A 12622-nucleotide genomic window follows, 5' to 3' on the forward strand; every position below is an offset into this window, starting at 1 on the left:
TGCCGATTTGGTTTTGTTTGCTCGGCGTGCCGTTAATCGTGGGCGGCGTGATCTCGGTCATCATGCTTGACTTACCGATTATTTACAGCACATCAATTTGACTTTTTATCACCCCGTTTTGCTTAACAATTGCTAACATCTACTTCAAAAATCTCAACGACTACTTCCGCGTTAATCACAACCATTTTTTGGCGCTTGAACGAGAGATCGCGGCGACGCTTCTTGACACGGAACTAATCGTGACTAGACGCGAAACATGGACTCACGGCGCGGGCAAGATCGCTTTGCTAACGATCAGTTTGGCGCTTTTTGCGCTGGCTCTAGTCGGTTTTACGATCGCTTCGTTCAACCTTTTTGACGAAGTGGGAGAGTACCTTGGTCAACCGATTTACGGATCTTTTCGGACTTGGCGAACTTTGCTGCTGCCAATTTCGCCGGTCGCTAACGCCGTGGCAATTGGCCTTGGCTCGGCGTTATTATTAGTTTGGAGTTTTTCTCTCTGAGCGTTTTGCCATCTGCCGTGGTATTTGCTGCTGTTTTGAAGACGCGGCTGGCTGATTTTTAACTTTGTAACGCTCAATTTTTTAGGTATTTTCTTTTGGTCGCTCCGTTTTAACGATGAAAGAAAAGATTTTCAGCCGACGTTGACGAATCTAATCCCGGTCGCCAAAACTAAAAAAACTAGCCCTCAGAAAAAAACGTCCCAGCCAGTCGTGGCCACGCCAATCGTGGAAGAACAAGTGATCACCCGGGTGATTCCCATGGAACTTGGCGACGAAGATTAGACTACTCTAGGTCGACAAAAATTTTGATGGCCCGCACTTTTTGGTTGGTTGACTTTTCCACTTCGGCGGTGATAGCTGAAAAAACGCTTTGCTTGACGCTCAGGTGATCAACTTTTTGGTTATCTCGCACGAGGTGAATCGCCTGCACTTGACCGAGCAACTCGTCGCTGAGAGCGTACTTAGAGATGCCGTCAAAAGTGTAACTGTCAACGATACCGGCTTTAACCAGCGCCCGAATATTGTTGTAAATGCTTTTAGTGTTAATTAAATTTTTGGTGTGATGGATGATTTGGTTGATCGAGTGAAAGTGCTCTTGGTCGCTTAAGCAAGCCATGATCGCTAACCGATTTTTGGTCACTCACAATCCGCGTGACCTAAGAATTTCAGCCATTTGATTTTGGTTCACGCTAGCATTATAATCTTTTGTTAAGCGAGCGCGGACCAGCGCTGGTAAACCTTGGCTTGGTAAAGACTCGGCGTGATGCCTTCCATCTCCAAACTTTGCCAAGTTTGACTGACGACCTTGGCAAAGCCGCGCTCAAAGTCGCTCAAAATTAACTGTCTCACGCCTTGGATCCCTGGTCAGCGGCGGCCTTGACTGAGTTTATCGGCGCTAAAAACAATTTTGTCAAGCAAACTAAGATCCCACTCGAGCGAAGTGTGAACTCGGATGGCTTGAACCAGCGCCGGGTCGTTAATTTGGTAAACGTGTTCAGCCCACAGCGCGGCGGTTAAGGAGTGGTACTGGTAAGGCTGGTACTGCGCTTGGTTGTAGTGGTACTTTTTTAAAAATTCGCGCTGTTTTTCGCTGCTCCACTCCTTCGTAAAATCGTGTAAAAGACCGGCGTAGTATGCTTGCTCAGGATCGGTTTTAAGACTGAGCGCGTACTGACGAGCGAGCTGAGCGGTCGCCAAAGAGTGGCGGTAACGTTTTTGACTGAGCTGGTTTTTAACTAGCGCTTCTAAGTAAAGCCGACGGGCAGCAATGTAGCGCTGAACAGGCGGCAAAACCACGTCTAAATCGCCGCGGCGGTAAGCGCTAGCGCGGTTTTGGTAAAGCGGATTATCTAAGAGCGTGGCTTTGAGAGCGGCCAGTTTAACCCGGTTGACCTTGGCGTTGGTCGTTCGGAAGAAAACCACCCGGGCGAGTTCAACTATTTGCCCTACGGCGCGTCAGCGGTGAAACTGGCTCAGCTGATCTTGCCCGACTAACAAAATTAGGTCGGCGTTCGGGTAACGTTGGCGAAAGTATTTGAGCGTGTCGATCGCGTACGAAGGTCCCCGGCGTTTAATTTCAAAGTCTGAGACCTCGCACTGAGCGGGCAAGACTAACTTGATCATGGCTAAGCGGTCTTGGTCGGAAGCAACTGGTCGGGCTGGCTTGTGGGGGTTTTGGTAAGTCGGCACAAAAATTAATTGGTCGCAAACTCCCGACTCAACCGCAAAGCGGGCTAACTGAACGTGAGCGGCGTGAACCGGATCAAAACTGCCGCCAAAGATAGCGATTTTTAAACGTTTGGCCGACTCCAAACTTACTCTTTCCCAAACTGGAGAGCCAATTTTTCAATTTGCTGGTCGTACTTATCGATTAACTGAGCCGGACTGAGCTCGTTCGTCGGTGGCACTTTGGTGCCGGCGACAGTTAAAGGCTGACTAACTTTGGCGCCGACAAACTCCCAAGTCCCCTTTAAGTAAGCGACTAGATCACCCCAGGGATACCAACCAAGCGGAGCGCCTTGGGTAGTTAAAATTTGCACTTTTAAGTGGTCCAAAAGGCCGATCGCGTCGCCTTTTTTGGTGTACTTGTAGGAAAAAGTTTGGCCGGCCAAAAGAATGTGATCCAAGTAGTTTTTCGCCATCGTGCTAATCGCAAAGTTCATCATCGGGCAAGCAAAAATAACTTTGTCGACTTGCTTAAGTTGCGTGATGTAATCGCCGCTGTCAGCCTGGTTAAAAAACTGGCCAAAGTTAGCGCGGGTCATCGTTTTCTCGGCCATTTTGACCGTGTTCAAATCTAACCAAGTGATTTGGTGACTCGGATAGTGACTTTGGTAGTGTTTCACAAAGCGGTGGGCCAGTTCGTCGGAATAAGACTTTTCAAGCGGCATCACCGAGGCGGTGATGACCAAAATTTTGCTCGGTTGCATCGGCTAACTCCTTAGTTAACTTGCTCCCATTATACCAAGACTAAGTGCTATGATAAAGGTAGCGATGCTCAGAGAAGCGAGTCGGATTGCGTACTTTATTTTTAAAATTACCTTGCTCGGATTTGGCGGCGGGAACGCCATGAATCCGATCATTTTTCGGGAAGCGGTTCAAAAGAGAAAGTGGATCACCAAAGTTGAATTTGACCGCTTAGTGATCACGACTAACGCTCTGCCCGGACCGAGCGCGGTTGAGTTTTTGGTTTTTATCGCCATGAAAAGGCTCGGTAAATGACTCGGGACGCTGGTGACTCTGCTGGCCATGCTACCCCATGTCTTGCTGGCCCTCGGCGTTTACATCTTGATCAACAACTACGTTGAAGCGCGCTACATGTACGCCGTTAACTTGGCCGTCATGCCCGTTATCATCGGGGTTTTGCTTTCCTTTGCTTGGCGCTACTTCAAAGCGAGTCGCAAAGAACTGCGGATCGTACCGTTAGTTTTGACTATGCTAGGAACGGTGGTTTTTGGTTTGCTCGTACCCAGTCCCTACAACGTTTCCATTTTTGCCATTTTAGCCGTGATTGGCACCGTCTCGATTGTCCAGTTAGTCGTCCGTAAAAAATCGGTCGGACGTCGGAGAAAACGCTAGTGAAAATTTTGTTAGCGATCGGCGGTTCGTTTTTAATCGGATGGGTTGTTTTTGGCGGCGGTCAAGCGTTTATGCCTATCTTCGGTTCGCTCTGAACTTTGCTCGGGTTTGACCCGGACGTCAAGGAAAAAATTTACCTCGTGGTCAACTCCACCCCCGGCGTAACCGGACTCAAGTTCGGGCTAATCACCGGTTTTTTAGTCAGTGAGAAAATGTGGAGCGCAGTCTTAATTATGTTGGTTAGCTACCTAGCCATTTTTCTGCCCGGAGTATTAATGGTTTGGTGGTCGTACGGCCTACTAGTCTCAGAGCGCCAATACCCTTATCTGACGACTTTGATGGTCTGACTCCGACCGGTGATTGCCGGCATTGCGCTGACGTTAGCGATTCAACTTTTTTTAGCGACCACATTCCCGCAGTTGCTTTTTAACAAAATGGGTGTCTACGCCAAAATTGACTGAAATCAACCCAAGGCGGCTTTTGTAGCCGGTTGGCGCGTTTACGCGGTGCTGATCTACTCCATCATCGCTAGTCTAGAAAGTTTTTACCTCAGCTACTACCGGCGTTTTAATCTTTTCGCTCTCATATTGATTCACATCGCGGTCGGCATGGTTTTGCTCCAGCCCTGGTTAGACTAACCGCAAACCCGCTCAAAGCCAAGCCAAATGACTTAAATTTGTCACGCTCAAACGACTCAACAAAGTCGTTTTTTTTAAACTAAGGTTGGATTTTTTTAGTAAAATTAGGGACAGATATTAGTTGTAAAACTTGCTAACGCAAGGCTGCTTAAAAATCATAGTTTTGTGGTCAAGAACTAGGGAGTTTTTGAACCCCCTTTTTTTCGTCTATTCGGTCGTTTTTTAGTTTACAATGGAGTTGGAGTTAAAGGTTATTAAAATAACCTTGACTAAGGGAGCAGGATAAACATGAAAAAAAGCAGAGTTAAAAACGCGGGCATTTTCGGGCTTGGACTGGGGCTCGTGTCGGCACCAATTGCCGCCATTGTAGCTTGTGGACCCGGGTTAATTGAGCGCGAGGTTGATCCCGACAAAAAAGAAGTCAAAGAAGACAACCACTGAATTACCAAACTTGGCTACGAGTACCAAGTTGAAAACAAGTCGGTCGATATTCTCAACTACCACGAGGGATACGTTTACAGCGCTCGCGAGTTAGGGATTAATCCCAATAACTTTCCCGAGGGCGTTACCTTCGTTCCGACCCAAATCTTTGACTTGACGGGTGAAATGGAAGCTGAACTGCACCACCGCGAAGGCGAGTTAGGTTACAAACACTTTCGTCACAGTCGCATCAAAATCAAAGGTTACCAAAGCAAAAACGCCAGCCAAATTTTTAGACAAACGATCGAAAATCTCAAGAAAATCACCCATCTCCAAACCGCGTTGGGCACTCAGGTCGCTAGTTATGAAGTTGGCAAAACCTACTCTCTCAAAGATCTGGGGCTATGACTTGCTCTCAAAACTCACGTCCGTAATTACTTAGAATGGCGCGCCAAAGTTAGCGCCGTTGACACATCAGCGGGAACGCTCCAAATTGAACTTTCACCTTACCTAATCGTCACCGATCAAGGCGGTCAACCAAAAGAAGTTGCCTCCGATCTATCAGTCTCTCTGCCCGTTACCGGCTATTTGAACGGAAAAATGGTCCGCGACATTCACAACCAACTTGGAGAATGGTACCAACGCGAAAACTTTGTTCGTCTACAAAACTACGCCAACGAAACACGTCCCTTTGCCAACGAGCCCCAAGAGAGCGAACTTCACAAACTTTTGCCGAGTCAAATCGCTAAAACGCTGGACGAGTTAGTTGATTTAGAGAAGATCGGACTACCTTCGCTAGAAAGTCTTGAACAGCAAGGCGTTTTTGAGTACCCAGTTGCTCTCAAGTTTAAACTTGAAAACGTTGATGACTCCAAAGGTCAAATTAATCTCGGTGTTTATTCTAAAAAATCGCTTTGAACCCGCGGCGACATTAGTTTAGGTGTGCTCAAAATTAACGGCTACTTTAACACCCAACGCAAGTTTGAACTTGAAACAGCGACCGAGTTTGAAAAAGCGCTCCACGAAAAACTGCCTGAGCTCCCAGGACTGGAAGATCCGGCTTCCTTTAATCTCAAAACTGCCAGCGTGACGCTGGAGCAGTTTTCGACCGACCAGTTAAACAAACTAGCCCAAGAAACTCTCCGGAGCGGCAACTTTAGCGCGATTGAAAAAGTAACTTTGCAAGCTAAGGCTAACGATCTAGACGGGCAAATCACTTTGCATTTGACAATCTGACCAACCGACGAAAAAATCAAGGTATTCCACCACGAAATAAAAATCGGCGGGTTTCACAAGTTGAGTCCCGAACAAATTGAGAAAGTCAGCGCAGCCAAAGAATGGGTTAAAAGTCCGTTCAATCACTTTGATAGAGTAATACCTGGTTCAAATAGGTTCGTTGAAAAACTCATGTCCGAAATGATCGGAATTGAAGAGTTTGCTCAAGAAACTGGGTTTGAACTCAAATACCAAGTCGATCAACGCCAAACTAACGCCAACACGGGTGATCTGTGATTTACCTACCAAGTTTGGGATGGAAAGGCTCTGGTGGCTGAAGGTCAGACCAAGTGGAAACTTCTTACCCCAGCAGAATTTGAACAGTTAAAGAAAAACCTAGTTGACTCAATTAAAAGTTGGGAAGGTCAAAACCTACGCGACAAATTTGACTGGGCAAACAAAACTTTACCGAGCGAATTCGTCCAAAAAGATTCGGATCGAATTGATCGAATTGAAAAATTTCTTGACCAACACATGCTGCCGTGGAACAAAATCGGTCGCAAGTTATCGTGGGATATCAGCGTCCAATCAACGTCTAACGACGAAAAAGGTTACGTGACCTTGATCGTTGAAATCATGGATGACAACAAACCCATAACTGAGCCAGTCGTAGTCAAACTGACTGGGTTTTCGACCCAGAAAGAGCGGGACGAAATTCACCAAAAAGCCTTTGATCAACTAATCGCTGAACTTCAAAAACAAACCGATCAAAACCAGTTAGTTGATGCAAAGGAAAAACTTACCTTGCCGACTACCTTCTTAAAAGGCGATTTTTACGAAAAATGAATTAGTGCCACTAAGGAGAGAATTCTAGAGTTATTCGATGACTCGGCATCTAGTTTTGAACTAACCATCACGGCTAGGGGCGACGATCAAGATGGCACCATCAAACTAGTTTTTGCGTTAAGTAAACTAGGCGATTCGTGGGGTCAGCAAGGTCAACTAACCTTGAAAGGTTTCTACACCAAAACCGACATGGTTTACGTTGAGTACCAAAACAAGGTTGTTGCGCAACTTAAGAACAACCACCAGGAAATTGTCGGAGACTTGATCAACTCCGTGCTCAGTCCTGAACTTCAGAGCGAAATTGAAAAACAAATTCGTAAAACGCTTGAGCAATGAGACAGTGCGTCTGGAGCAGAAGTCGTAATTGAGATGGCGAGCGATGAATACAAAGGTATCTTGACGCTGAAAATCTTTGTGAAAACTTCCGCACGTGAGTACCCGGCTGACGAAATCACAATTGGTGGTTTTAAGACTAAGATTGACGCTTTCCTAGAAGAGTTTGACAACAAACTGAGCAAAGAAGTTTCTGGCGACGGCCAACTAACTGCCAACGACTACCGAGATGACAAAAGTCTGATTCAAAAACTGTGGGAGCAAATTAGACCCGATCTAAAAAAACCTGAAGGCGTAACTTTAGAATTGAGCGGACAAGCGTTTGATTATTGAAACGGAAAATTTGAACTGGTTATCAAAATACTTCACAACGATCAATTACTAGCCACACACAAAATCTTTGTTTCGGAACTAAAAAGTCGTGAACAAGAAATTCTAAGTTGGATTAAAGGTTTTGAAGGCGAACCAATTGAACTTCTCAAAAAGTTTGTCTTTAAAGCGGATCCAACCTCTCTTCCAAGCGAAAAAATCGCCGAAATTCAGAAAACAATTGGTGAAACTTTAGGCAACCTACGGGATATATTAGATACATATGGATTGATGTTAGGCATGCTAGGTGTAAACATTGAATTACCCGAGGGTATTGAGTTAACGCTCGGTGATATCCAGGCCGACGACGAGTTCGGAGAGATCACGGTTACCATTAATGTTTATTACGAACACAAGCCAGGCGCAGATAAGTTAGTGGATAAATTTGTGTTTGTGCTAGACGGTTATCGTAAGTTAAGTGAATTGGAAGTCAAACAGAAAATTGCCAAAGAATTAAGAGAAAAATTAGTCGAGATCAAAACACTTGAACTAGAAAACAAAAACATCTTGCCTAGTTCTTGGCAAAACATGAGCCGTATAACTGAACAAATTAAGCAACTAATCAACTTTGAACAAAACTCTGATGGACTTAGTCTACTAACTAAAGTTGTTGACGCCGACGATCAAACCGGAACATTGACCATCGGTGTTTGGGTTTTGGTCGGTGAAGACGACACTGAAAATCGCATTCCTGACCATAAAGTGACTATTGGTGGGTTGCTGAACAAGAAAGAAATAGAAAATAAGGAAAAAATTGAAGCAGACCTGAAAAATTGACTGTCCAAAGTCCAAACTGAACTTGAAAGTAAAAAGGATCTTAAACCTAGTCAGTCTGTTGACTTGGTTCGCGAGTACTTTGAAAAATCGCTTGGCGAAACGTTCTCTCTTCCAAGCAACTTAAAACTAATAATTGATGTTCGTAGCGATGATGAAAATGACCAAATCAAAGTTACTTTCCAGTTGGAACGAGCAGGTAAGTTCTGGACAAATATTGGTAAGACTACAATTACTGGTTTTGGAAAGTTAGAAAAACTGGAAAAAATTGCCGAAGGTTTTCGCAAAGAATTAGCCAAGATTGAAGCACCTAAACTAGCAAACCTAAATGTGTTGCCAAGTGAGGTTAAAAATGTTGATAAAGGATGACTGGACCAAATCAAAAAATTAATTAACTTTGAAAAAGCATCTCAGAACATTAATCTAGTCGCTGAAATCGTTAACGCTAGCGACAAAGAGGGTAGTTTAACAATCGGAGTTTGAATCTCAATTAAAGGACAAGATATTGATAGTCAAAATCCTGACCAAAAAATTAAGGTGGAAGGATTGTTAAGTTTAAAAGAGTTAGAAACCAAAAATCAAATAGAAACTAGGTTACAAGATTGATTGCCTAAGATTCAAGAAGCGCTTCTGCCTGAGAATCTAGGCAACGCTAGCGAATCTGCGCAAGGGATTCGGGAATACTTAGAGAGTTTTGTTCGTCAAGCACTAGACCTTCCTGGTCACATGGATTGAAGAGTAGAAGCAACTCATGACGATGAAAAGCAACTGATTGAACTTAATTTCAAACTTATGCGTCACGGTCAGTTTTGAACTAGCGTAGGTAAAACTACCATCACAGATTTTGGACAAAGATCCAAGCTAGAAAAAATTGCGCAGCAATTGAAAGAGAAACTAGCTGAAATTAAAACGCTTGAGTTGGAAAACAAAAATGTTTTGCCGAGCGATTTAAAAATCGATAATTCTAAGTTAACTCAGAAAGTTAAAACTCTAGTTGAATTTAACTCGTGGCAAGAGGGAATAAACCTTGCTAGCAAGGTAACAGAAATCAATGATGAGAAAGGCACTTTAACAATCGGTGTTTGAATTTTGATTGGTGAGGAGGAGATTAAGAATCGTGCTCCGGACCACACATTTACCATCGATGGACTGCTTAACCAAAAAGATGTGGAAACAAGTGAGCAAATCAAAGCGCAATTAAAAGAGTTAGTCCTAGAAGTGGAAAAACAACTAGAGAATGAAAAGTCTTTCAAACCTAGTAAATCCGTTGAATTAATCCGCGAACACTTTGAAAAAACGCTTAACAAAATGCTTAACTTGCCAACTGGTTGGAAAATGATGGTTACAGCAAAGGAAGACGACGAAAATAATCAAATTGAACTTATTTTCCAGTTAGAACGAGCAGGTAAGTTCTGGACAAATATTGGTAAAACCACAATTACCGGTTTTGGAAAGCTAGAAAAACTGGAAAAAATCGTCGGTAGTTTGCGAAAAAAATTGCTTGACATTCAAACTCTTGAAATTGAAAACCTAAATGTCTTGCCCAAAGACTTTGAGAATGTGGAAGAAAACTGAACCAAACAAATCAAAGAATTGATTGGTTTTGAAAAAGATACTCAAGGCATTAGTTTGATCTTAAAAATTGTTAATACTAGCGACGAAGAAGGTAGTCTGACAATTGGTGTTTGGATTCACGTTGAAGGTCAAAATGTTGTTAATAAAAATCCTGATCACCAAATTAAAATCAAGGGATTAATTAGCCTTGAAGACATTAGCATTAAGAATAAAATAAAAACTAGGTTGCAAGACTGATTGCCTAAGATTCAAGAAGCACTTCTGCCTGAAGGTCTAGACAATGCGAGTAAATCAGTCCAAGAAGTTGAGAAATACTTGGAGAGTTTTGTTCGTCAAGCACTGGACCTTCCTAGCCACATGGATTGAAGAGTAGAAGCAACTTATGACGATGAAAAGCAACTAATTGAACTTAATCTCAAACTTATGCGGCACGGTCAACTTTGAACCAGCGTAGGCAAAACTACCATCACAAATTTTGGACAAAGGTCCAAGTTAGAAAAAATCGCGCAGCAATTGAAAGAGAAACTAGCTGAAATTAAAACGCTTGAGTTGGAAAACAAAAATGTTTTGCCGAGCGATTTGAAATCCGGTAATGACGAGTTGAATAGAAAAATCAAAACCCTAATTGATTTTGACCCAAATCAAAAAGGAATTGGCCTTATCAGCAAAGTGGTGGAAATTGATGACGAAAAAGGCATCTTGACAATTGGCATTTGAATTGTAATCGGCGGAGAAAATGCCGGAAAACGGACTCCTGATCATAAAATCACTATTGAGGAATTGGTTAATCGTGAAGACCTTGAAATCAAGGAACGAATCAAAACATACTTGAAAAATTGAGTTCCCAAAATCCAAGACGCGCTTGGAAAGGAAAAACATTTTAAACCTAGCGAATCCGAGCAACTTATCCGCGAGCACTTTGAAAAGACACTCAACAAAATATTGAATTTGCCAAGCAATTGAAAACTGGTAGCTGGCGCTAGAAGCGACGACGAAAATAACCAAGTTGAAATAACTTTTGAAATGTTTAGAAATGGCTTAAAGTGGACCGTTATTCACCAAACATTAATCAAAGGTTTTGATCAAACAACACGACTAGAAGAATATGTTGAAAAACTGCACCAGAGACTTTCCAATTTAAAAACACTGGAGTTAAGCAAAAAGAACATCCTACCAAGTAGTTTTGAAAAGCCTGAGAATTTGGAACTTTTAATTGACCTAGTTAAAGAAAGCATTGGCTGAGACAGTAAGACCGCCGGGTTGCGTATGCGAGTTTATATTTTTGGCACCGATGATGAAAACGGAACTATGTCAGTGTTAGTTTGGGTTGGTTTTGAACACCTTGCTCTAATACCAGAACACAAGATTGGGCCAGGCCAAGATGGATTCGTTGCTTTCCTAGTTGTTGAAGGACTTTTAAAAAAAGCAGAGTTGGAAACACAACGTAAAAACGTCCAAGAAGCTAAAGCAAAACTACTCAACCTAAAAGAATTGGAAATCAAACACAAAAACTTCTTGCCGAGCGAGATGCGGGAGTTAGACTACGATACTGTTGAAAATATAAAGAAATTACTGGGGATCAACAAAACTAGTCTCGACCCAAGAACCAGCATCAAAATTATCGGTCACGATGATAAAACCGGCAAGATAAGAATTGGGGTATGAATTTTTTCAGACGGATCGGAAATTGATCTATCTAAACCAGACAAAATTTTTGATGTAGACGGCTTTGTTAGAGAAATAGACCTAGAAGACCGTGTCCTTATTATTCAAAAACTAGGCGATTGAATCACGCAAAAAAAAGACGGTTTGGAAATAAAAAATAAAGAAAAGCAAGAAATTGAAGATTCTATTTTTAAGGGTTTGCTTGATGATAAAACAATTGAATTACCAGACGGGTGAGGATGAGACGTCAAGTTGGAACGCGATGATCAAAGTGATGTGGCACACATAAAAATTAGTCTGCTCAGAAATGGCGATCACTGGTGCGAAGTTAGTCGCATTGAAATTAAGTTGAACAAAAAAAGCGCCTTGACGGTTTTTAACCAATTATTGAATTTACCGCTTGAAAAAATATGACAGACAACAGGCCTAAGAAGTTAATTGCCAACTATTTTAAACCTTCAATATACATTAGGTCCTTCAAAGATGTCAACTTAACCCAACTTAAACGCCAAGGGATTAGACTTTTTATCAGCGATCTTGATAACACTCTCGTTCCCCATTACACGCGTTTGCCTAACGCTGACGTGATCAATTTCATCCAAAAGATTCAGAGCGCCGGAATAACCTTTGTGATTGTCTCAAACAACACCAAAAATCGCACCCAACGTTTCGCCGAAAAAACTAGCGCCGACGCCTTTTACGGTAACGCTCGTAAACCATTCAAGCGAGTTGTGCGCTCCATCATTGAGCGCTACCAAGTTTTGCCTTCGGAAACAATTATCATGGGCGATCAGATCGTAATGGACATATTGGTGGCTAACAGATTAAAGTGCGAATCAATTTTGGTCCAACCGCTTGTTTCAACCGACTACAAGATGAACTGGTTCCACATGTTTTTAGAACGAGTCATTTATTCGCGTCTAGCAAAAAGAAACATTCTTGTCAAAGGACAGTTCACTAGCAGCGACCTTAGCGATCGATTGGAACTTCTTTAATGAAAACCCTTACGCTCGGGGCGGTTGAATCGCTAACGGGTGGTCTTTTTGCTAGCAAAGTTGTTGATAATCCAAATGCCTCGCATTATTTCCGTGGTAGCCTAGTTCTTTACGCTAAAGATTTAAAGGCTAAAATCGGTGTTAATGTTGAGCAAGGCGTAATTAGCCCCCAAGCTGCTTTAGAGATGGCTAAACAAGGTCGAAAATGACT

General features: G+C 42.8%; 1 protein-coding gene across 1 annotated transcript; it reads left to right on the plus strand.

Annotated features, from left to right (window-relative positions):
• Window positions 1-11826: 11826 nt before the first annotated feature.
• Window positions 11827-12411, plus strand: LOC111627151 (uncharacterized protein YqeG-like). The gene has a single exon (XM_023370719.1). It carries the CDS (start codon window positions 11827-11829, stop codon window positions 12409-12411), a length of 585 nt encoding a protein of 194 aa, XP_023226487.1.
• Window positions 12412-12622: the final 211 nt, after the last annotated feature.

The sequence above is a fragment of the Centruroides sculpturatus genome, unplaced genomic scaffold (genome assembly GCF_000671375.1).
Source record: "Centruroides sculpturatus isolate CEXI.00-Female unplaced genomic scaffold, Cexi_2.0 scaffold597, whole genome shotgun sequence".
NCBI lineage: Eukaryota > Metazoa > Arthropoda > Arachnida > Scorpiones > Buthidae > Centruroides > Centruroides sculpturatus.

Excerpts from the sequence above, each read along its gene's own strand:
- LOC111627151 (XM_023370719.1), top strand. The coding sequence starts at position 11,827 with ATGACAGACAACAGGCCTAAGAAGTTAATTGCCAACTATTTTAAACCT.